The 25,068-nt window shown below is 38.0% G+C and overlaps 3 protein-coding genes across 4 annotated transcripts; 1 reads left to right on the top strand and 2 right to left on the bottom strand.

Moving 5' to 3' along the window:
• Positions 1-435: 435 nt before the first annotated feature.
• On the bottom strand, positions 436-8,791 carry Srp54 (splicing regulatory protein 54). Of its 2 annotated transcripts, none has more exons than XM_028319608.1 (5): positions 7,918-8,791; positions 6,245-6,405; positions 4,721-4,774; positions 2,357-2,443; positions 436-1,350 (listed from the first exon to the last, which is right to left on the bottom strand). In XM_028319608.1, exons 1-5 carry the CDS (start codon positions 8,632-8,634, stop codon positions 561-563), a joined length of 1,809 nt encoding a protein of 602 aa, XP_028175409.1. In that variant the 5' UTR covers positions 8,635-8,791; the 3' UTR covers positions 436-560. The 2 variants fall into 2 exon arrangements, with proteins under 2 accessions (XP_028175409.1, XP_028175408.1); XM_028319607.1 differs by lacking the exons at positions 4,721-4,774; positions 6,245-6,405 and adding exons at positions 6,448-6,501; positions 7,512-7,672 and having other exon boundaries at positions 483-1,350; positions 7,918-8,789.
• A 486-nt stretch (positions 8,792-9,277) lies between these two features.
• LOC114363785 (myosin-9) lies at positions 9,278-12,021 on the top strand. The gene is made up of 5 exons (XM_028319605.1): positions 9,278-9,282; positions 9,587-9,728; positions 9,811-9,952; positions 10,052-10,227; positions 11,925-12,021. The coding sequence occupies exons 1-5, from the start codon at positions 9,278-9,280 to the stop codon at positions 12,009-12,011; spliced, it is 552 nt and encodes a 183-aa protein (XP_028175406.1). The 3' UTR covers positions 12,012-12,021.
• A 55-nt stretch (positions 12,022-12,076) lies between these two features.
• On the bottom strand, positions 12,077-24,811 carry Dhc62B (Dynein heavy chain at 62B). Its single transcript, XM_028319615.1, has 2 exons — positions 24,231-24,811; positions 12,077-24,051 (listed from the first exon to the last, which is right to left on the bottom strand). Exons 1-2 carry the CDS (start codon positions 24,363-24,365, stop codon positions 12,385-12,387), a joined length of 11,802 nt encoding a protein of 3,933 aa, XP_028175416.1. The 5' UTR covers positions 24,366-24,811; the 3' UTR covers positions 12,077-12,384.
• Between the last annotated feature and the right edge of the window lie 257 nt (positions 24,812-25,068).

The following is a 25,068-nucleotide window of genomic DNA, read 5'->3' on the forward strand; positions in this document are numbered from 1 at the left end:
CTCTATAAAGTTGCATAATAATTTCAAATATTATGCAATCTTATAGAGGCGAGCTTGTGCAAAGTTGTGTAAGCTCTGTTTTTAAACTATTGATAATAAGCCTTTTGTACCCTTTGCACCACCGGCCACAATTAATTATGCTGGTGTGAAAAATGCAAACTGCTAAACATTTTATCTTTGCAAAAAATCTGAAATTATCAAGAACTCTGATCTAAATTGATCGTGATTTCATTTACCTAAAACGAGAGAACTCATTACGATTGACTTATTTTAGCTGTAGAATTAAGAAAACGCGTAAAACGTGTGCGGCCGCACAGGCGTTGCGATCGAAAATCTGCCTGACGGACTAAATAGAATTTCGATTTCATTACCCAGTCATCATCCCTATTGTAGTCATCAGCTATTAATAATAAAATTAAATAAGAAACATCATTATTTTAATTACATTTCATTTATTGTTCTTAAAGTAGGTACATCATTCAATTGAACTTTACTAAGGACCTTCATCAAAAGGGAAAACATGCGTAATTTCCTCGCATGTTTCATTATTATGTCAATATTTACGGAGAATTGGAAATGTCCATGTTATCCGGCGAGTTTTTCTCTTCATTCATGTCCGGAAGTTTGCTTTCGATGCTTGTAATATCCTTTTCTTCTATAACCGACAAGTTAGGGCTCCGATCACGGGTCCTTCTGTCGTGAGGAGTCTTGGAGTCCCTGTGGGACCTGCTCTTGGACCGGCGGCTGCCGGAACGTGACCTTTTTCTATCACGGGATCTGGACCGCTTCCTGTCGCGAGAACGAGTGCGCTTTCTATCGCGAGACCGCGACCTCTTTCTGTCCCGCGAGCGAGAGCGTTTTCTGTCACGTGACCGCGAACGTTTGCGATCACGGGAGCGCGACCTCTTCCTGTCGCGAGATCGGGACCGCCTGCGAGACCGAGAACGCTTTCTTCTAGATCTAGAGCGAGATCTGCGCCTAGACCGAGACCTGTCTCGTTTCCTTTCCTTAGACCTGGACCGTTTCTTCGATGGTGATCGCTCCTTCTCTTTCTCAACTTCTTTTTCTTTGTCATCTGCAGGAGTAGATGCTTTAGATTTAACTTCAGTACCATTCCCATTGGTCTCGGCGACTTCAAATTTGACTTCTTCCTTTTCTTCTTTCTCGACTTCTTTTGGTGGTGGTGGTGGAGGAGGTGATTTGGATTTTTCTTTCTTCTCCTTGTCGTTGGATTCTTTTTTGTCTTTCCGATCTCGGTCGCGGTCTCGGGAACGGTCACGTTTAGAACGTGAGCTGCGATGACGTGATCTTGATCTTGAGCGTCGAGAACTCCGATGGCGGGAATGTGATCTGTGAAAAAAAATGGTTGTATAGTTTTACAAAATTATTGAATGCCTATTAATAAAACTGTAATCTGTGTATGTACAGGAAAGTATTTTATCTCAATTCGTTAAATACAGTTAGCGACGCGTGGTGGAAGCGAGACCTCAGTTGTAAAATATTACTACGTGGATGTTATGTGTTTTAAAAAATAAACCAAAAATCCTGTCTGTAACATATTAGCATGTGTCTTGCAAGCATTTACTAGTAACACCATCAAGCAAGACAGATTTCCTAGATGTAGGCATATGAAGCCCTTCTTCTGGAGGCGACAGGTTTGCTTTTGAATGGAACTCTTGAGATTGATCTACTTCATTTCATTAGTTAGACCTAAAAGCTTATGTACCTATTTTTAATTCAAAGCTCAAATCAAGTATACCTGTATTTGTAGATAGATATGGTACAAGTACAGTCAAGTTCGTGACACTCAAAGTAGGTAGCCGAAAAGTTCGCAACACGTCTTTGTTACATAGTCTTGTCAGCTTTTTGGACACTTTGGGTGTCACGAACTATTTGACGCTGACTGTACCTAGAATATGTAAGTGAGCTGCCACACTGGTGGATTGCAAGCGGTTTCAAAGCGGAGCGGTGACGAGGCGGAAACGTTGCGCAAACGGCGGCGCCTTCGCCGCTCCGCTTTGAAACCGCTTATAATCCACCGGTGTGGCAAGGCCCTAATGTAGACGAGCCAAATCTGACATGTTTATGTGAAATAGTTTTTGAGTTATTAGGGGGTCAAAAGTGGCTCCAAATGGTTTGTGTAATATTACACACGGTGCTGCTCTGTTCTGTTACTTAAACTTGGCAGGACACGCTACCGCGTGTCTCGATAGCTTACCTGGAGCGATGCCTGTGGCGCGACCGCGAGTGGCGCGAGCGATGGCGGGAGCGCGACCGCGAGCGCTTGGTGCGGTGCCGCGAGCGCCGGCGGGAGCGGGAACGAGTTCTGTGACCTTAGATACGTGAGATAGCTTACCTGGAGCGATGCCTGTGGCGCGACCGCGAGCGGCGCGAGCGATGGCGGGAGCGCGACCGCGAGCGCTTGGTGCGGTGCCGCGAGCGCCGGCGGGAGCGGGAACGAGTTCTGTGACCTTAGATACGTGAGATAGCTTACCTGGAGCGATGCCTGTGGCGCGACCGCGAGCGGCGCGAGCGATGGCGGGAGCGCGACCGCGAGCGCTTGGTGCGGTGCCGCGANAAATGGCGTTTCAGTATTCGGCCGTCAATGTATTAAATACAGTTAGCGACGCGTGGTGGAAGCGAGACCTCAGTTGTAAAATATTACTACGTGGATGTTATGTGTTTTAAAAAATAAACCAAAAATCCTGTCTGTAACATATTAGCATGTGTCTTGCAAGCATTTACTAGTAACACCATCAACCAAGACAGATTTCCTATATGTAGGTATAGGACGCCCACCTTCTGGAGGCGACAAGTTTGCTTTTAAATGGAACTCTTGAGATTCATTTCATTTCTTAGACCTAAAAGCACCTATTTTAAATTCACAGCTCAAATTAAGTGTCCCTATCTGTAGATATCGTACAATACTTACAGTAAAGTTTGTGACACTCAAAGTAGCCGAAAGGTTCGCAACACGATAGTGTTGTCAGCTTTTTGGACACTGGGTGTCACGAACTAAACATATATGACGCTGACTGTACCTAGATTATAGCCGAGTCCACACTACGGCTAAACCGCCGTGGTTTTTAACCGCGTGATTTTATAACCAAGTAAAACTAATGTAAGTCTTTCAGGCGGTCTTGTGGTTTGGCGGTTCACCGCTTGCGGGAAAAAACCGTAGTGCGGACTCAAGCCTTAGTAATGTAGATAGCTTACCTGGAGCGATGGCGGGAGCGCGACCGCGAGCGCTTGGTGCGGTGCGCTCCCGCCATCGCCATCCCGCATTTATTGGTGCGGTGGTGCGGAAGCGGGAGCGGGAACGAGTTCTGTGACCTTAGATACNCACATACAGGTGAAAAACCGTTCTCATGTAACTATTGCAATTACAAGACTGCTGTACAATCTAGTTTAATTAGACATATACGGACACATACAGTTAAAAAGCCGTTCTCATGTAACTATTGTCATTACAAGACGGCTGTAAAATCAGATTTAATTAGACATATACGGACACATACAGGTGAAAAACCGTTCTCATGTAACTATTGCAATTATAAGACCGCCGTAAAATCAAGTTTAATTAAACACGAAAGGACACATACAGGTGAAAAACCGTTCTCATGTAACTATTGCAATTATAAGACCACTCAAAAATCAACTTTAATTAAACACGAAAGGACACATACAGGTGAAAAACCGTTCTCATGTAACTATTGTCATTACAAGACTGCATATAAAGATGTTTTAGTCCATCATATACGGATACATACAGGTGAAAAACCGTTCTCATGTAACTATTGCAATTATAAGACCACCGTAAAATCAATTTTAATTAAACACGAAAGGACACATACAGGTGAAAAACCGTTCTCATGTAACTATTGCCATTATAAGACCACTCAAAAATCTAATTTAATTAGACATAATATACGCACACATACAGGTGAAAAACCGTTCTCATGTAACTATTGCCATTACAAGACCGCATTAAAATGTAATTTAACTAATCATATACGGACACATACAGGTGAAAAACCGGTCTCATGTAACTATTGCCATTATAAGACTACTAAAAAATCAACTTTAATTAAACACGAAAGGACACATACAGGTGAAAAACCGATTTGAGGTAAACAGTCACTATAGAAAAAAATTCTTCAGTAATTATTTCAGTCGGTTGTAGGTATAGTTAGTAGTATAAAAGCAGTAAAAGATGTAGCTAAAAGTCTTTGGTGTAAGTATACTATACAGGGTGGAAACGATAAGTGATCTCACTCGATTATTTCTAAACTATACAAGAATCGAAAAATTGATTACTGATCCTGAAAGTGCTTACCGCGTACGTGCTTACCCAGTTTTTGGATATCTTGTATAGTTTTTAATATTATGTGGTTTTTATGTATGGAAGCTGGAAACATTGAATTTTCGGATAGATCCATTTATTTTGTAACCTATTATTGGTACCGTTGGATAGAGCTCGGGAAGCACTTTCAGGATCAGTAACCAGTTTTGGGATATCTTGTGTAGTTTAGAAATAATCGAGTGAGATCACTTATCGTTTCCACCCTGTAAAGGGAGGCACACAGAAAAGGCCAAATTTACCAACAACGAGAACCGAACATAGGACCACTTAAGGCAATGTTATATAGAAGGTAAGTAGGTACGTCATATTTTTCTTAGGTTCCGTTATTACTATTTTACACAATACTTTAAGAATAGNGAGCGCCGCGACCGGGACCGCGAGCGCCGGCGGGAGCGGGAGCGGGAACGGGTTCTGTAGCCAATTAAAATGTATTAGGGACTGCCTGCTACCAATACAGTATTTTGTGTAGGGTAAACTTCCAGTTATTGGACACTTATGGGCCAGTTAGGCTGATTTCACAGCTGTCCGGGAGACCCGTACGGGCTGGTACTACGGGCGCCCGGAGCAGGAGCACACATGAGGAGGTAGAACATCGTTTCACAGCGAAGCGGATTGGTGCGCACGCGACTAGCACCGGGCAGCGCCCGTATAAAGCAATTGTATCGTATTGAATGAATCCACGTTTCAGTGCGCTGCGGGCGTGATCCGTACGGGTCTCCCGGACAGCTGTGAAATCAGCCTTATGGGCGAGTTATTGGACACTTAATTAAACGCAGCATTTCTATTTTAACAACTAAGAGATTCTGACTTATGGACATAAAAGGGTGTTAAGTTGCAATTTGAATTTGAAGTAACATTCATAAAAGGATGTTCAAGCGGTGTTTTGTCCAATAACTGGCAGTTTACCCTACCCAGTTTCATGAACAAAATCAAAAACTAATTAAAATGTCAAGTTAGTAAAAAATATCATTAATTCAGTCTTGTGTTATTATTACAAACAATGTAATTGAAATCAATAACAAAACAAAAAAGTGAGTTCAGAACTGCTTAGTTTAATTATCAAGTTGTTGATACCTTCCTCTTTCTGGGAGTTGATTCACAAATAGATAACAATTTATATTTTGATTTGATAACAAAGAATGGAATGCAATGACTGACACATATACTGGTTACAGATGGCCAAAATTACCAATTTAGGGACTAAGTTTCTTTGCGAGATCGAATCAGAAATGAGGAGATCCGTAAACGAACCAAAGTCGCTGACATAGCCCGACGTATTAGCAAGCTGAAGTGGCAATGGGCAGGGCACATAGTACGCAGAACTGACGGCCGATGGGGCAGAAAGGTTCTGGAATGGAGGCCGCGTACCGGAAAACGCAGCGTGGGACGTCCACCTACAAGGTGGACCGACGACATCGTAAAGCTAGCAGGGAAGCGCTGGACGCAGGCCGCTACCAATCGATCAACATGGAAAGCATTGGGGGAGGCCTATGTTCAGCAGTGGGCGTCCTGTGGCTGAAATGATGATGATGATGATGAGGGTCTAAGGAAGTTCGAACAGCCACACAGCTTAACATAAACACTTAACTTGTAGTTTTTAATTTCCAGAATGAATTCAATTCTTATATTGCTCAGATTTCAATATTCAATCTGTTTTCCAACCAAGCTTGAATCTATCATTTTTGGGTTATTTTATAATTAGGTCTTTTAATACTGATTGTAAAAAACGGAATAATTACATTACAAATTACTGAGATCTAATGCATTCATTAAATTAAAGAATTGCAAGTATAAATTATTGCGCTCTAATGCATTAATTAATTAACGAGGTAAATACTAGCCCAGATGTATTAGGAAAATATGTTTATAACTAAGTAATACCTTCGTTTGTCTTTAGAAAGTAGCCCAATGACTGGATCGATGGCAGCAGAGATTAAATTTTGGGCCTCTTTCACCCGACACATTGCCTCCTCAATCTCCCTCTGCGCTGCTTCGTTACTTTTTGTCTGTGGCTTGGAGATTGCTTGTGTGGCATGATGTACCTGGATAAGAAAAAACAACATTAAAACATGCTATTAAAAATNGAGCGCCGCGACCGGGACCTCGAGCGCCGGCGGGAGCGGGAGCGGGAACGAGTTCTGTAGCCAATTAAAATGTATTAGGGACTGCCTGCTATCTGTACAGTATTTTGTGTAGGGTAAACTTGCAGTCATTGGACACTGGGCCATGTACTTGAGTTATTGGACACTTATTTAAACGCAGCATTTCTTTTTCAACAACTAAGAGATTCTGACTTATGGACTTAACCTCTCAGCCCCCAAGCGGTAGCTGGCTACCGCGTAACAATTGATTATAAATTGTGTCTAGATTCGCGGAGTTTGAAGGATTAAAAGGGTGTTAAGTTGCAATTTGAATTAACATAAAAAGGCCACTCAAGCGCTGTTTTATCCAATAACTGGTAGCATCCAATGACTGGCAGTTTACCCTACTCAGTTTCATGAACATAAAGTAAAAAACTAATTAAAATATCAAGTTGGTAAAAAATACCATAAATTCAGTCTTATGTTATTATTACAAATTATGTAATTGAAATCAATCAAAACAAAAAAGTAAGTTCAGAACTGCATAATCTAATAATATCAAGTTGTCCTTCCTCTCTCTGGGAGTTGATTCACAAATAGATAACAATTTATATTCTAATTTGATAACAAAGAATGGAATGCAATGACTGACATAATAACACATACTGGTTACAGATGGCTAAAATTACCAATTTAGGGACTAAGGAAGTTCGAACAGCCACACAGCTTAACATAACCACTATCTTGTAGTTTTAAGTTTCCAGCATGAATTCAATTCTGATATAGCCCAGATTTCAAAATTCAAACCATTTTCCAACCAAGCTTGAATGTATCATTTTTGGGTTATTTTATAATTAGGGTGTTTATTAGACTAATTGTAAAAAACTGAATAATTACATTACAAATTACTGAGAGATCTCAGTAATTTGTAATGTAATTATACATTCAAAGGTAAAGAATAGCAAGTACAAATTATTGCAGTCTAATCCATTAATTAATTAATGAGGTAAATACTAGCCCAGAAAGATGTATTATACAAATGTTTTTAACGAAATAAAGTCAATTACCTTCGTTTGTCTTTAGAAAGTAGCCCAATGACTGGATCGATGGCAGCAGAGATCAAATTTTGGGCCTCTTTCACCCGACACATTGCCTCCTCAATCTCCCTCTGCGCTGCTTCGTTACTCTTTGTCTGTGGCTTGGAGATTGCTTGTGTGGCATGATGTACCTGGATAAGAAAAAACAACATTAAAACATACTATTAAAAATACTACATATATGGGTTTAAGTTGTAATTAGGATAAGTACTTGAAAGCTCATTAAGCTAACTAATTACTAATTAACCTTACTTAAGTAATCCTTAATTTGTTACATAATAAAAAATCATATAGGTAGTTTCAATAATAAAGATCTGTTTTTCTATAAGCGAGTTAAAGTTTAGGTTTTATTATAAAACATGAAATCACAGCTTACCCTGATAGTTTGCCCATCAACAGTTGATCCATTCAGCTGCAAAGCCTTGATCACACTTTCCTGTTCAGTCATCTCAATCAATGCATACTTCAGTGTGTCAACATCTCTATCACAGAAGCGCATGTACTTCACTTCCCCTGCCTGGCAGAAGTGATCGATCAGCTGCTGTTGAGTCAATGATCCCACATCTACCAATAACAATGTTCTTCTAATCTCCTCCACTTGTCTTGAGTCGTAAGCAGCCGGCAAGGGCGGGTATGGGGGCAAACCAGCAGCAGCCATCTTCGGGTCATGTGTCTGGATCACCTGGTTCGGCGGTACACCTTCCAAAGCGTTGATAACGTGCGCGGGAAGTCGCGGCTCCACTGTACTCAAACCCGGCACTAATGTGCCGTTGCTAGACATCTCCAGGGCTTTATGTTCATCTGGGATCTCTCCGGATTGCATAGGAATCACGATCAACGCACGGTCTATGAACACCGTGTTGGTCATATGCTGGGCTACGTTGACAGTCGCCGAATCGTAATATTTAACGTAACAAATTCGAGACTGTACGGGGCAAGAAACATCTCTGATGGTTGGATAGAGTCTAATGTCATCTATTTTACCTAAATATCCAAAAAGCGTCTGCATTTGATCCTTCGTTGCTTGAGGAGCGATGTTGGTGACTTGTATCACCCTCGTACTGCCCGAAACCATTTTCGATGATTTACACATCAAAACAAACTTATAATGTAACAATATTTCATGAATAGGTAAAAATATTTATAACTTAAAAAGTAATCTTGATTTCTACATTGTAACGCATGACTTTTTACACAAATCGTAATTTACAGACGCACACACAAATCCACAAAAATGAATGACAGAAGAAAAGAAAAAGCACGCTGGTTTGCAAATGTCAAATAGGGATGTACCACAAGCAACCGGTACTAGTACTACCGGTATGTGGTAAATGCCATCGAGAAGAACATTGGAGCTGACATATTTATGGATTAAATGACTACGACTACTTTTATCGTCTCCGAGTGGACATGATACGAGAAAAATAACCCTTCGACAATGCAAAATAGAAATTCAATGATGTTAACATTATGTCTTTCTTAATTTCCATAAAATATACACATATTAAAACTTGCCTTGTTAAATAGTATGGTCATGGTCACTCATTGAATCATAACTCATCTATAGCTACTCCTAAACTATATTTGCAAAGACAAGCAGTTTCGTTTCTGAATGTTGGTACACTGGTATACCTACGCGGGATAAAATTGGCGCGAAATCTAAACTTTCTTCCAAATCATAGAATTTAATTTTGATGTAAAAGAAAGTAACACATAATATTTATTTTATGTTTAGCATGGCGTTTCATTGCAATAAAATAGATACATTGAAGTTAACACTTAATACAGGTATACATAATATTATCTTACTAACAGTTTGTTTATGTAACTACTAGCTGACCCAGCGAACTTTGTTCCGCCTTAATGGCAATAAAAAGTATCCTATGTCCTTCTCCTGGCTCTAAACTACCTCCCTGTCAATTTTCAGCTAAATCGGTTCAGCCGTTCTTGAGTTATAAGTGGAGTAACTAACACGACTTTCTTTTATATATATAGATTAACAGTAATGTAATGTAAAGCATTACCAGTAATTAATCTGTAACAAGATTTTATCTTATAAACACAGCTTCGAAAAGAAAATTACAAAAAGACATAGAAGGACTTCAATTACGTAACTTGGAAAGACAATATTCAGAAGAATTAACAACAATCGCAACTGAAATTGAATTAACAACAGAACAGCTAACGGTGAATATTTTTGAAAATATTAGACACCACATGTTATAGAGAGATATCATCTTATCCATCTGGCGTAATTTATTATTTTTAGGAACAAAAGAATATGCTATCTCTTGCTCGACATCAAATTTCACTAGTGGAGATATGCACAACATCAGAGAAATCCAAAATACAAAACGCGATAACTGAATTAAACGACCATAAAAGAAGTTTTGTGGACGAATTTGACAAAGGTAAGAAATTGAAAAATAATAATAGATGAATAAATGACTAGAACTCTAGCTCCAAACTTTACTTAGTTTGTAATTTTGCGATATTTTTTTTATTTTTAGTGCGCGTTATATCAGAGATGCGCAAGAGAGAGCTGAAACAAAGCGAAGAAAATGAACTAGAGTTATTACGCCAAAGAGAAAAAGAAACTGAGCAAAAGAATGAACAAATATTGAAGCAAATCATTTGCGTCGAAAAAGAGTGTGATGACATTGAACGCGAATGTGCAGTCTTGAAAGTAAGTGCAAAATAAAGTTTCGAAATATTAAAATTTAAATGTGGAAATTTTCTCAATGCACAACTCTTAACTATGTAAAAGAACCGCGTGCCAGACGTATCTTACTTCCAAATTTTTTACTTGTGGAGTTTTGTGAAATCTATGTTGTGAAACCAACAGGAGGCTTGTAGGCATTAGGCGGTTATAACACTGCGCCGCGCTCCGTCGCGGAGCGCGTGATTTTTTATGTGATTATCACGCGGACGCGTTGTCAGTGTGAAGTGCCGCGCGTGTATTCTATACAAACTGAGGTACTTGCATACAATGAAAAAATCTGTCGCCCCGCGCTCCGCGACGGAGCGCGGCGCAGTGTGATAACCGCCTTACTATTATCATCAACTTACCCAGCAGCAGCCTGTCAAAACACATTTAATTGTGTAATATTCCTGAAAAATTACGGTTAGGTTCCTGAAGAAATTCTTAAACCCGGTTTACCTTATTTCGCGTCATGCGATTCCCCGCGAATTTTCTGTGGTCACGTTCCTTTCACGCGTTGATACCCAAGCGCACATAATTTATCCTTTGATGTAGGTAAAAATTAGCACCCCTATCGTCTGTCGTAGTTGGTATGTACCTACCTTCTGTTCTGAGAATCCTGAGACTAGGAGGTGATGTATGTCAAGCGATGTGTGTGTATTAATAGGCCGATATCGTACAAACGTACTTAACCTTTAACTATGGACGTCGGGTCTCAGAGGCCCACCCCCCTTTCCGATTTCTCGGTTTAAACACCTTCCCGCCACGTGCTGCTCTCGACCATCTCAATAGCTTCAGTTTTAACTGTGTTTGGACCGAGGAGGCATAAAATTGCGTCTTCCGGCACTTATTACGTGAGTAATAACCATCCAAAATTTTGTCCGGGCCTGGAAGACCCGATGACTATAATTTCCATACAAACATACTTGTATGGATGTGACCTGTCAACTATATTTTTTTTATATTATATTATTTTAATCTTAAGTAAATTGCTCTAGTTTAAGAATACTTAATGGCAGAAAGTATCTGAGTACATCAGCTATATTATTAGCCCAACTATCTAAAGAACATTTTAGGAGTAAGGTATTACTTGTAGACGATTATTCTTTTGAGTTTAGATGTCTTAGAATTCACTATTGCTGCAGATTCCTATTCTGAATGGTGTACATTTTGTCTATCAAAGCTCTCAAAGAAAGATAACACATGCCTGTAGAGATAATTTGTTTTTTTGTGTTCTAGGCCACTGTGTATATTTTAGTAACTTTAACCCATGTCAAAATTTTTAATTTATGTCCTTCAGAAATTTTGTTCATGTTTTTATGTTACATGGTTATTAATTAGCAAGGAAAAAAATATTACTTTCCTTTATTAATAATCTACTGTAATCAAGGAGCCTATATGTGATGGCAAGTCAATTAACACTGAAAAATGTCTAAGTTTTTTAAATTTGCAAAAAAATAATTAAATGTTTGTTAAAATTTGATTACATTTACCACTAAATCCTTTATTAATAGTTATTAGATATATATCAACTCTTAAATAAATTCAAATTAATTAAGATGTGAAAATAAGAAGAATTTTACATAGGGGTCTGTGAGACCCGACGTCCATGGGAGTGTGATTATTTTTTCACGTCCATAGTTAAAGGTTAATGTATCAAAAATATTTTTTGTTTGTTTCAGAAACGAAACCACGCCATTATGCTGAAAATGAGACGTAAGTTGGTAGAAACAGAAAATGTTCGAAAAGAGCTTATGAAGAATAATTAAGGATGTTGACGAATAATATCAAACAAGAAGTTATTTAATTCATGATTTTAATGATTTCCGTGAAAAATTACAATAAACATTATTTATTAATTATTCTAAATTATTTACTTGCACATTGAAAGATCAATACATGCAAATTACACAAAAAAACAACAAAAGATATTACACATTGAAATAAATAAAAACAAACCTTAGTTGTAGGTAAGAGGTAACATTAAACATTGTAAAAGATCTTTTGCCTCTAATAGCATCAAGACGTGCTAAAAGTTATCACCTATTCATCAATGGTCATTCACTCCACAAAACAAATGTCTAATATCTATTTAATACTGATTCAACACTTTCCAGAAAGGCACTAAGTTTTAAATAATATTTAATTATCCAGTTGAAGCAGTAAGGCAACACTTCGTTTAATCCAATGAGATGCAGGTTTATCTGACGGCAGATAAAATGCCAGGACAAAATTTGACGAATGACCAGTTGTGGCCAAAACGCCTTTCCTTTCCAAAGTTTTGTACAAAGGGCATCTATACCTTGTTCCTTCTTGAAACTCGGTTTTTATTTTCGGGTATAACCACATAACTGGCATATTATCATTTAAAATCTTTGGAAGCTGTTCATCAATAGCGTATTTGTCTCGGTTCCAGCGGCCACCATCCATAAACAATCCTAACACGTACACTCCCATTGCCGGTGGGACTGTTTCATAATCAACTCTACGTACCTCAAAATCGAATATAAGCAAATCGATAGGAATCCTTTTAGATCTAGCATAATTCTGTACAGAGCCAGTCAAAAATGCCTGAGTAAAGAAGAAGCCCGACAGCCAAAATGTAGACGGTTTCCCATTTTGATACCAGTCCTCCAACATAGCAAGACGCTCGATGAAATCTGCTACATAGCTAGGCAGGGGTTTCAAACTTGGGTAGGATACTTTCCGCCAGTTATCTGGTATCCTACCAAGAAGCATTGCGTTTGATTGAAGATCTAGGGCTGGTGACATGACAATGAGTCCCTTTACAGCTTTCTGCAAATCTAATAAAGACCCTTTGATTTCACCAAGCAGCTTGTTGAAACGTTCCATTTCTTGTACGAGTACAGTATTCATAGACTCGTTATAATCAACCGGATACTTCTTTTGGGCCATCTCTACATCAAACTTCGGTGGTAATTTAGATATAATCTCTGACGCCATATGCATAAGAATCACTTCAGTGTTGCCACCTTCACCCCCACTTCCAGTACCCTCAACAAGAACGAGCGCTGCTGTCATAGCCATTGATATAGTGTAATCACGGGTTATACCTGCATTCATATGAAGACCAAACACCTCTGGTGGTGGATTCACTGGTACCATTTCAATATGTTTTAAATAATCTTGGTATTCACACCTGCGTGGGAGTCCATACTGAGATCCTATGTCACAAAATAAATAACCAGGGTCATTGACAACTCCAGCATTGACATACGCATCCAAAATTGTCACAATCAATCTTCTGTCCCAATCGTCGGTTACTCTGCCACCATAATTACATTCACCTGTCAAATATTTTATTGCCACATACTGAATCTCCTCATATTGATTTAAGAACATTTGTAACTGCATTATAGATATTTGAAAATCTGAATCATTAAACCCGTATTGTATATTCCAACCCAAAGGACCGAATTTCTTTCTTTCTTGAACTACTGCATGAAAGAAACTTATTCCATACAAAAGTTTACTAAATGGTTTATCTTTACCTGGACACCCTTCAAAGAATTCTGGTTCCTTTAAGGGCTCTGAATTATACGATCTATATAAGTTATGCTGAAGACCAGTTGGAGGTTCATTAGTCATTTTAACTCCTACTTGAAGAACGGATTGAGGAAATCTATCGGATGGATAGCTAGTCAGCCATAGTCGAAAACTTAGGTCTGTATTTGTTAAATCAAAACCTTCAACGATTTTTTCTAACACTGGTAACCAAGATACTGCCAAATGGCAATTTTGTAAACAAACCCAGCCACCTTCAAGCTGAGCTCTTTCTATCATAGCTCTTGCGATAGGTCCTTGTCCTTGACCTAGTGATATAGAATTAAATCTGTGAGAGTATCCCATTCTCTCACAATATTTAATTAATGCTCCCATAGGGTCTGAACCCGGTGACAATATGAATATGAGTGGAGCAAGGCAATTAGAATCTCCAAATGATTTGCCTATGTCAAACGGCGGAGGCGTTATGTATTTGCCACCCATTTGCTTTTCAACAAAGTCAGATATTGCAGTTGTTAACTTGTCTGGTCTCAATACTCTTACGACTAGCAACCTTTGGAATGGAGTTAATTTTGTTTCCCAAGCACCTGGTAGAGCCTTATGATGTGGTTCTAAGTCATCATATACTTCCTGCCATTTAGTAATTGCTGAAATAAAGTTATCCTTAAAGCCTTTGAAAGCAGCCAAATCATTTAGTCTACAAATTTCGTCCCAAGCTTTATCTGGTAGCCAGTCAACTGGTTTCGCAAACGGATTTTGCACAGCTATGCCGCCTGTAATTAGAAACATATGCTCATCTGAATTCATTTCGCCAGTAGACAACATCATTTTTGAACACATTATAAATGAAAACATCAATTTGTCTTTGTCAAAAAGTGATCTACAAACATTGCTATACAAATTGTAGGTAAATGTGTCTTTCAAAAATTTCAGTCTTTTATCTAAATCCTTAGATTTGTTAGCATTTTCAATTGATATAATGTACAAGTTGATAAACCATGTTAAAGAATATTGATACATGGGATCCACATTAGGCAACTCAGTAACGCAATAGTATAAAACTGCCGAATGAGATGCTATAGGTCTATATCCAAGTCTAAATTTTTCTATGATTATTTCGGTTTCCAAACTAGCCTCTTGTTTTTTCATAATATCAATAGCCAATATTTTAGACGAATCCAGGACTTCAATGGCAGACTCATCTTCTAAAATATCTCCTTTGGTTTCTTGTAACGTACGTAATATATCATCTTCGACCTGTTTCAGGGCAGCCCTATTAGCTGCTCCTTGAACAATCAATTTTTCTCTTTTTTCTTGTAAATCAGGTCTTTCTTTGGCAACTACTATCCCTAGAAGTTGATCTTCCAATCCATCTTTAGTGAGTGCAAAGTTTATTAAAGTAACCTTATTAAAAACTTCTGGCAAGTAATGTGGATTTCTTAATTTTGTCGTCATATACAATCTAAAATTGGGATGATATTCTATAACGTTTTCTCCCAAGGCAATATATTCTTTTCCACCTTGCATATAAGTGTGTTTTAGTAAAACTGGATCTAAAGGCGCTTCTACATCTTCTAAAATACAATCTATCAGCGCTGGTTTACCATATTCCAAACAAGTTTCTATAACTTTCATATAGTTTCCATCAGTAAACTTCAATACCTGTAGATCATTGGACTTTTCCATCGTTTTTATCCATTTGTTGGCCTGACCTTGTGGATCGACCAATAAAGACCATCTCATGGAATTATCTTGAATAATAGCATTATCAGTTGAGAAAGAGTCACGTGGCAATCCAGCTATATACCAGTTCTGAATCTTGATATCAGTTCCTAAGACATCCTTAAAAAGGAATACTTCAGAGTGAGGCATATCAAGTTTTATGACCAGGTTACGCCATTCATCAATCATTTCTGTTCTTACTGGTAAGGTATAAGGTGCTAAGTATGCTATTATACCACAAGAAACTAATATGTCCCCGGCCAAATTATCGAAAAGTAACTGAAGATTTTCAGCTGCTGCAGTCCATCGTACTTTTTCACCCCCTAGACCACCAATTAATTTTTCAGCTCTGAAAAGTTTATCTATACACAATTGAACTTCATCTTCTAATGCTTTCTTTTTAATATTCGCCTCTTCTAAGGCTTCATTTAATTGTGCCAATTTTGCTTCTAATCGAGCTACTGTAGCTTTCTTCTCCTCTAATATTGCCATTGTTTCAGCAAACTCCTTTTCAGCAGCTTCTAACTTAGCCTTTTTGGGAGCTACAACTTTTGCTACAGCATCATACATATCCATGGCAATAATCCATTTGCACAAACCCTCTGCTGCTGCTGAAGCTTTTGCAATAATGTGTGGTTTGAAGTCTTTATTGGAGAGGTATTCTTTTCTGATCTTTTGCATAGTAGCAACAGGTATATTATCTTTATCAAAATTGCGTAAAGAATCCAAAAAGCTCATATCACCTAGCACTCGTTTGCTAGGCCCCCAAAAATCAAATATTTTTTTCCCAGGATTATCAGGGTCTGGTATTTTATCTGGTGGTATTCCTTTCATGACACAAACCGCAGCCATAACCAACTTAACAGTAGCTGGAGGATTTTTCATAGATTTTACTATAGTAATGTCACCAGGCTTAAGTGTGTTTAAAGCAGCAATAGCATCTTCCAAAATTGGCAATGCTAGAGCTAAGTCAGCTTCGCAGTCCTTCTTTAATTCTTGGGCAGCAGCTGCCTGTACGTTAGCCACTTTTTGATCCTCTCTCACTTGAGCTGCAGCTTTGTCAGCAATAGCAGTTTCTTTTTCTATTTCTTCCATCATCTTCGCTGATTTTGCAGCCATTACGATCAATTGTGGTTTTAAAGCATTTAAGTCACGTTGCATGATTGCAACAGCCTCAGCTGCTTGTCCCAGTTTATCTAAACCATTAGTATAACGTAATTTGGCTGCTCTTAGTTCCCTCTGTTTTTTGTTTGTCAAAGTAGTAAAAGATTTAATCAAGTCCAAATAAGAAGCGGAAGTGATATAAGTTTTTCTTCCAAATTGAGAATAAAAATCGGCAGATACTCGTCGCGCGTCTACATGAAATTGTTTGCAAGCAATAACAGCCGCTGCTTTCACTTTATCTGGCACATTAACTTTAATCATATAATGATGTGCCACCATTTCCAAGGCATCTTCTGGCCAACTGTCATACCAATCAATTGTACAACAATTCACTAAAGACGGATATAGTCTTAGTCTGGTCCTAAACGCACTGCCAATAGGGCTGAAACATAGAACGACATGCAGCTTAGCTTTACATCGTCCGACAAAAAAGGCTAATATTTGTAATGGACTTATATCAAGGTTCCTATTTCCTCCTTGAGCTGCTAGACGAACCAATTCGAGAATTTCTTGTTTTTCATCTAAACCGTATAGATTGGGAACTTCTCCTGAGTTCAACAAGCTGTCCAAGTTTTGGATAAACGTTTCTTCTTTTATTTGACTTTCTGTAAATAGAAAAGTTGTATCTTTATTCAACCCACCAGATTCTCGAAGCACTAATTTTAAGTCATCACCCCAATCTTTCACACTGTAAGACTTTGTAATTTCTGGTTGAAAAACTTGCTGTCCTAATATTGTGCTAGCCAGGCGTGTTAGGGATTGACGCCCAGAGCCACCTACGCCCACCAACAAAGCGTTACCTGAAGGCATGGACAAGATTCGACATATTTTTGACAAGTGCTCTAAAGCATAATCAAAGAGCACTATTGTCATTTTTGCTTTATGCATTGTGTTATATTCAGCCAACATTGCTATGGCTACATTAAGGAAAGCCTCTTTAGTCGGTAATTCTTCGTATTTTCTTTCACCTTCAAGACTTTCAGTGTCTAGGTAACATCCAAACATCAGACTTTTTATAGTTTCTAGACTCACTTCACCCCTTTCATCTTGATATGTGTCTAAAGCAGATTCGAAAGTATCTTTCATGCAATCTCTTGTAGTTTTTTTAAGAATACCGAAAAACCAATTACGGTCGGTATCGTCAACCAATCTGTCGAAAAATACTCGCATGATTTCATGAACCCACACTCTCGTAAATGTCTTTTTACTGTCAGCAGATTCTTTTCGCAGCAATGCACAGCCCTGAATTACTCTTGAAAAGTCTCTTAGGTTAAAAATGTAATGTGATTTAGCAGGAGTTGGTCTAAGACCTTCTGTTGCTTGATCATAAATATCCATTGTAGCAGTAATAATGTTAACTATAAACGGTTGTGTATCTTGACCAAACCCATTTCGTCGCCAACCAAGCTGTAATAAAGTCATAAATATTTTTGTCATGCTTTCTTTTGAAAATTCATTGATTGAGTATATGTTGAAATGCCGTAACATTCTCGGATAAATCAGCTGTCTGCTACCGCCTACAGGACCAATAGCAGCATAAAATATTGTGTCATAAATGTATAATTTTTCAGTAGTTTTTAAATCATACCAATGTTTTTGATCAAAATATAATCTTAACAATTCTATGGCCGGCTGTGCGCCATACACTTCTTTGGCAGGCATGTTCATATCATCAATAAATATTATAGCTTGTTTACCTCTAGTGGGGCCGTAATTGTTTTTTCTCCTTTTTACTAATTTAGAAATTACCAAATCTTGTGTTTGATTACAAGAAGTTGTAGTTGTAAAAGTGATAAAACCAGGCGTATACTTTTCCATGTCAAGATTATTCATTAGGAAATTTTGAACGTAAAAGCTTTTTCCTGTTCCTGTAGGACCGATCAAAAGTATTGGCTTGAGAAACTTTGTATGAATTTTAAGTAAAAACATATATTTCTCCGTTTCTAATGTGGGAATAACAGTTTGCAGAAGATTTATTTGTTCTTTAACCTGGACTGCCTTTACAGCATCTGGCCATGCTTTCCAACAGCCTTTACTTTTGTACATGTAGTAATGGTCGATTAGCATACCTTCAGTTGGTATCGATACGTCTAGCCTGTCAACTTCAGGAGGTATCCCCTTTTCTCCTCTAAAATATTCTTTGACTACTTCGTCAAATCTTTCTCGTGAATCAGTATTTAAAATCCCACCCAGTCCCCATACCATAGCACTCATGAACGAGGCTAGAAACCACGTTCTTGTATATTTCGTATCTTCTTCGCCTTCTATGGCGTTATCCATCAGCATTTCTATTAGATTGAGCGCACTTTTTACTAAATTGACTTCTCCGGCTGTTACAAGCTGCTGACAATTTTTTCTAATATAATAGACGAGAGGATCAAACAACCACTCACACACATTAAAAATATACTCTTCGTTTTCTTCGAGCCAAATTGGATTTAATGTGTTGAGCCACGATTTATAGAACGGCATGAATCCAAACGAAGCAGATTCCATGTAGATCATACCACATCTCGATACGGTAGCCGGGGAAGCTTGAGACAAATCCATAACTTCAAATATCATGGACATAACACTTGACATAGCCATTACTTCTCCTGATGTTAAGCAGAGTTTTTTATTATCATCCAGTACAGTATTCATGTTTTCTATCCAAACGGCATCTACAGGCCCATCAAAAACAATCCATTTCTTGACAGGAGTATCCTCAGAAGCAAAGTCTCGAAACATCGTTGCTACTATGCCGTCAGTCCATTCATATGATATTGGATCAAATGCTCCGTATAACTGACCCATAGTAACTGCTTTTGGATTGAGAACTTTGTATGTACATTGGCAACCTCCTGGCTGTTTCCTTTCCTCCATTAATGTTAAAGCTTCAGATAATATTTTTAAAGTCATAGATTTTCCAGAAAACGGATCACCTACTAACATGAAACCATGCCTGACAATCATCATTTCATATGTCTGAATAACTTTTATCAGAAAACATTCCATTGGCTGGAGATTATTCTTTGCGCAAGCATCATCACACGCATTCAAGAAATTTACGTAATCTGGTTTCGGTAGCGAGATACCAGGAAAGAGGTCAGTGATAATGCCTTCGAACAGAGGCACGTCGAAAGACAAAAACTTTGGTAAATTAACATCGGTGATAGACCTAAGAAGCAAGATACTTTCATTCTCATTAGGGAAACTTCTTTTTAAATTACCAGCAGCCGATAACACCGTCTTGACTGCCCTCATACCGTAATCATAATGGTTTTGTGATGATAGCTGTTCTGAGCAAAGGCGGTATGTAGTTACAATTTTTACGGATAAATTTCGTGCATCTATAAAGCCAAAAGAATACAGCGAAATTTCGCCAATCATAGCATAATCGGGAACCATCATGGCCACAGTACGAAATAGCACTTTGAGATTATCAGGTAATTCGGAACGACCTGCGTAACCGGGATTCATAGTAATACATACGTAACACGCTGGATTAAGTTTTAGTATAGTTCCTTCGAAATCAAATGTTTCCATGTGTTGTCTCACTGCTTGCACTATACAAAGGATTTGCTGGGCAATTACCGATAATACCTCTACTTCAATCCGGTTGAATTCATCAAAACATACCCAAGCTCCACAGGAAGCTAACCCTTTAAAAAATTTACCCATGGCTTTATAATCTAAACCATCAGAACAATTGAATACTACGCATTGAACAGCTAGAGCCTTTGCAAGATCTTTAGTAGTTTCTGTTTTGCCCGTGCCTGCTGGTCCTTCAGGTGCACCATTTAGATGGAGATAGTACGCTCCAATCAATGTACGATAGCAACGATCTGTCAACGGTGTTATGACTAAGCGATCGGAATTTCCTAAATATTCATATGCATAGTCAACCACTGCGTTTATTATTTTCACAAACACTCGTTCTTCTTCCCAATAATATCGCAATTGGGATAGCCATTGAAAGTCTGTTACTTCAGTGACATTTTTTCCTACCAAATCAAATATGACATCTTTAGCATGCACATCGATTACAATTAGTGCTTTAACAGTAATACTACTTAGTTTCGTTAAATCTGTACGCCGAATAACAGCTACAGTTTCATTCAGCTGTTTTGTTAAGCTTGTGTGAAAAGCTTGAAGTTCGCTAAGTTTATGGGTACTCAAACACTCATGAACATCGACAGCCCAATAAATTTGTGATATAGCTAGTACGACCATGCCTTCCCACGAAAGAATCCACTCTACTCTTCCCATATTGGGGTAATCATAATACGACAACTCTGTTTCCATTTTCACAGCTTTGAGCATCTGCTCCTCTACTTGCACCAACCATTTCTCCACTGAGCCTCTGGCTGCAGATACACTTATAATTTCCAAAAATTCTATTTGTTCTCCTTCCATTGATATCATAGACGAAATGTTAAACTCTTCATCAAAAACCAATCTATTTATACCTTCAAAACATTTCTTTAGATGTGGTTGTACTTTGAGAGGATTTTTAGTTTCTGATAATATTTCCAACATTTCATCGTTCGATAAGAAGAAAAATCTGGGGAAATAAAGACGTTTTTTCTCCAGATAGTTATTTACACCATCGTTAATTTTTTCCAACATGCCGGAAGCTATCCTGAACGCTTCTAGTACTCCCATTCCGCCAGCGAGTTCAAGAGTGTGCGGATCTTTGTCAACAGAACCCATATAACGACGATATGTATTATTTACTTCCACGAACATAACTCCTTCTTCTGGCATTTGAGCCACGATATCTTTCGATGAAAATATTGGCAGCAAGTACAACCATTGACTTTGTACTTTACCCCATTCATCTATGGTAGCATTCACTCTCATTATTTTTTCATACCATGCTCTGACTTGTGCTTCAAATGGTTTCACAAACGCAGAACCGCGCATTCCGACGGTTTTCACTATATGGTCATCTAAAACGCTTTGAATATCGTCAAGTCCAGACAGTATAAAAATTCCAGTGTCCTTATAAGGGCTAGTTTTGAAACAAATGTCAGTCCATTCGGCTATCATTTTATTAAGGTTGGTGATTAGAGCCAGCTCTTTAGTCGCAGCCACGCTGATAATTTCGTATTGATCAATTTCATCCCACAAATTAAAGTTAATTATTTTGCGTAATGTTGTTCCAGCTGTAGGAGTCAAATCAAAACCGGCAATGTTGGACATCTCATCCCAGTGACGTTGCACCAATGCCGGATTACACATGATATGAGCCATTTGAACGTTAGGCCTCCATTCCTTTATTTCAGCTATAGCTTGAGCACACAGCTTCATTGGGGCAGGTAAATTATTTACATCAGGATCATCTACTAAACCCTGGAATCGTTTCTCGACACCTTCAGCAATTTGTTGTTTTATTTTGTTTTTATAATTTTTGGATAGCTTTAAAAACTCTTTGTAAAAGAAATCATGATCTTGTTCAATTTGATTATGATCTAAATATTCAAAGACTCCATCCATCCATGTATAGTAACTTCGTTTCCATCGATGTACAAGGTGTATAAGACAGTAAAATGGTAAAATAAAATCTTTGAGCTCTTCCAAATCAGTATAACTTGACACCGGAAATTTAAAAGTAGTCTCTTCATTATTAATCCAAGTAACCAGTTTATCACATTCTCCTAGTCGGTGGACAAGTCTCCGCAAATATTCCAAATACTCAGATGTATGGTTGATATCATCCATATTATCAAGAAGTTCTAAATATGGCGTCATTTGAATAACTTCATTATTAAGGTATGCTATTTTAGACAATAAATTGTCTTCCATTTCTCCTTTGAACGTCTCATACGCAGCTGCATTTTTTTCAAATATTGGTTTAATGTCTCGCAACCAATTTACCGTGCGCGTATTGGATGCTACATGTTCTGGAGTTAGTGACGTCATTTCTAGAAGATTTGAAATTATTTCGATTTGTCTCATTATTCTTTCTTTTAGGGCTTCAACTAAAACAGTTTTAGCGTGTAAAATATAAACTCCTTGCTCGATCAATTCAGCTGCATTTTCAGGTTCTTTCAGAGCTTTGGCTGCAATTATTTCAAATTCAGTGCAAATGCTATGATTTTCATCCATGTGAGTTCTGACTATACCCGCGATAATATCATTTATGAACTCCAATGCTTTTCGTTTCAGCCCATCTACCATTCTTAATTGACAAACGACGGAACAATTAAAATATTCGTTTTCAAGAACAGCTGTTATTTCAGAATCTATACTTTGAAAATATCTGATTTTATCACGACTTTCTTCAAACTCTTCAGCTTCTTCTATAAATTTATGTAAAGCTGCTTTGGCTGGAGCTCCATACAACATGTTATATTCTGCCCGAAGGCGATCCAAATACTGAAGAAGCGGCTCAAATACAACATCGAGCTGTTTCTGCAATCTTTCATGGCCGTCTTTATGTAGCCATTCGTTGTAATGTACTGGCAGAGCATCGTGTGAATATGGTATTCTGAGATACTGTTCTATAGGCATTAATCTTTGCGATATATGAGATATAGCATCTGCAATATCATGAAAGGCACCATAAACAGTTTCAAGGGATGGATCGTATATGAATTCGCCGTCAAAATCAAGCGCTATATTGAGAATTGGAACATACTCAGGATTTTTCAAGTAATCAATGATAGCATCAATCGATCTCCTCATCAATTCTTGTATCTGCATAGATATCATTTTGGTAGCACATTTCACGAAATCTGGAATTTTCTTTGGCTTCATTCCTTTAAGGCATCGTGGATTTTTTAGCCATTGCACTAATATTGCATACCATGTACTGGAAACCAGATAGTCTGCACGTTTTATTTCTTCCATAACTTTCGTTTGAAATTCTTCCAAATCCATAGGGCCTCTGGCTCTATACTTTGCCAAGTTTATAATAAAAGGTGGAAAAGTTTTCTCGGATGATTCAAGCACTAGTCTAATAAAAGGATGCAGTAGAAGAGAGCCGTCTTGAAGTTTCTTCCGGAATTTGATCATTTTCTCGTAATTAGGTGTTACGCCATCAAATTTGAAATTGGGCTCAACGTATCTTTTACGGGAGACTCCGGGAACGTCGCGAATAACGATTCTGACGGCAAGGTCGTGAAGGTTTCGGTTCCAGTCTGCCTTGCTTTCATTTATCAACTCCTCCATGATTACCGGGAACGACTGTCGCATTTTATTAGGTATCAGGCCACAAATTTTGGTTTCCCATGACTTGAGCATGGGCGGGGGTTGTATTTTGTCAGCGCATTCTTTCAGAACTGCTATGTGCCTGCACTGCGCGATCTCAAGGCGGTCGCGCTCTCGGCGTTCTAAAGGCGGACGAGCTATCTCCACCTTTCTCTCAGTGGCTTTCTCTTCAAGTACTTTTCGGAACTTGGCTTGTTTGTCCTGCAAATAATATTTTTCATTACTCGCGAGGTGCCATTGGCTAACATAAAAACAGAGCAATACCATCTAACTACGGCAGGTTAAATAATTACATTTTACATAGTCACAACAAACTACAAGACAACATAAACATACTCATCTATGACGACTATGGCGCTACAAATACTATGTTCACATACCTTTATTCGATTGTACGGTGGTAGAGGAGTAAATGGTAATTTGTCCATCTTGTGAACATCTGGTATGGGCAGCATAACTGGAACTCTACACCCATTTTTGGTTTGTAAAAGTTTTCTTAGCTCGCTTTCTTCCATTTTGTTGCCTTTCTGAACAATCACATAATACGATTTAACAATAAGTTTTTGGTAAACAATAAAACTGAATATAAACCGTATTTGTAACAAAAAACACGTTTATTGAAAAATGTACACAAAATTCCTTTTCTTTGAAGAAGTCAATACAATTTCCATGACAACGGCGACGCGATGGTTATTTGACGTAATTAAATAGTCAAAATCAAAAAAGGTTAAAAAAATGCAATTAGTGTGAATGTCTTGGGCACTCATGTGCGTGTCTTACTTTATTGCAGAAAATTGTATGAATTTTCGACTGAATAAATGCCGTCGCGTCTGCATGATTTTATTATGTACTATGGCAATGCTTTTTAAATGTGTAATTTTAACAATTTTGCAATATTTGACAGCGGGAATCGAACCCGCAACCAGGGAGTTGTGTCAAGCGAAGTGCGAACCACCGAGCCATCCAGAATGAAGACTAGTTGACTAATAATATTATTAGCAGTTCTCACAAACCTACATTATTAATAATAAAATTTTGCTAATATGGACAAGATTTAAGAGGTATTTGTATTTTTTATTAAAAAAAACTTAAGTCGGGGTTTTCAATAAAATAAAAGTATTATATTTTTTTAAGTGAATTATATTCGCACAAACAATAAACAGATGCACAAATATAATATTATAATATGTACATACTTACTTACATTTATATATTTTT

Source organism: Ostrinia furnacalis, unplaced genomic scaffold (genome assembly GCF_004193835.3).
Source record: "Ostrinia furnacalis isolate ACB-3 unplaced genomic scaffold, ASM419383v2 OfSCF7299, whole genome shotgun sequence".
NCBI classification, from domain to species: domain Eukaryota; kingdom Metazoa; phylum Arthropoda; class Insecta; order Lepidoptera; family Crambidae; genus Ostrinia; species Ostrinia furnacalis.

Coding starts and splice junctions, on each gene's coding strand:
- Srp54 (XM_028319608.1), bottom strand. CDS start 8,634: ATGTGTAAATCATCGAAAATGGTTTCGGGCAGTACGAGGGTGATACAA. Junction 6,406..7,917: donor TTGATGGGCAAACTATCAGG/GTAAGCTGTGAT, acceptor TTTCTTATCCAG/GTACATCATGCCACACAAGC. Junction 4,775..6,244: donor CTTTCTAAAGACAAACGAAG/GTATTACTTAGT, acceptor AATTGGCTACAG/AACCCGTTCCCGCTCCCGCT.
- LOC114363785 (XM_028319605.1), top strand. Junction 9,729..9,810: donor TAACAACAGAACAGCTAACG/GTGAATATTTTT, acceptor TATTATTTTTAG/GAACAAAAGAATATGCTATC. Junction 10,228..11,924: donor GCGAATGTGCAGTCTTGAAA/GTAAGTGCAAAA, acceptor TGTTTGTTTCAG/AAACGAAACCACGCCATTAT.
- Dhc62B (XM_028319615.1), bottom strand. CDS start 24,365: ATGGAAGAAAGCGAGCTAAGAAAACTTTTACAAACCAAAAATGGGTGT. Junction 24,052..24,230: donor CACCGTACAATCGAATAAAG/GTATGTGAACAT, acceptor TATTATTTGCAG/GACAAACAAGCCAAGTTCCG.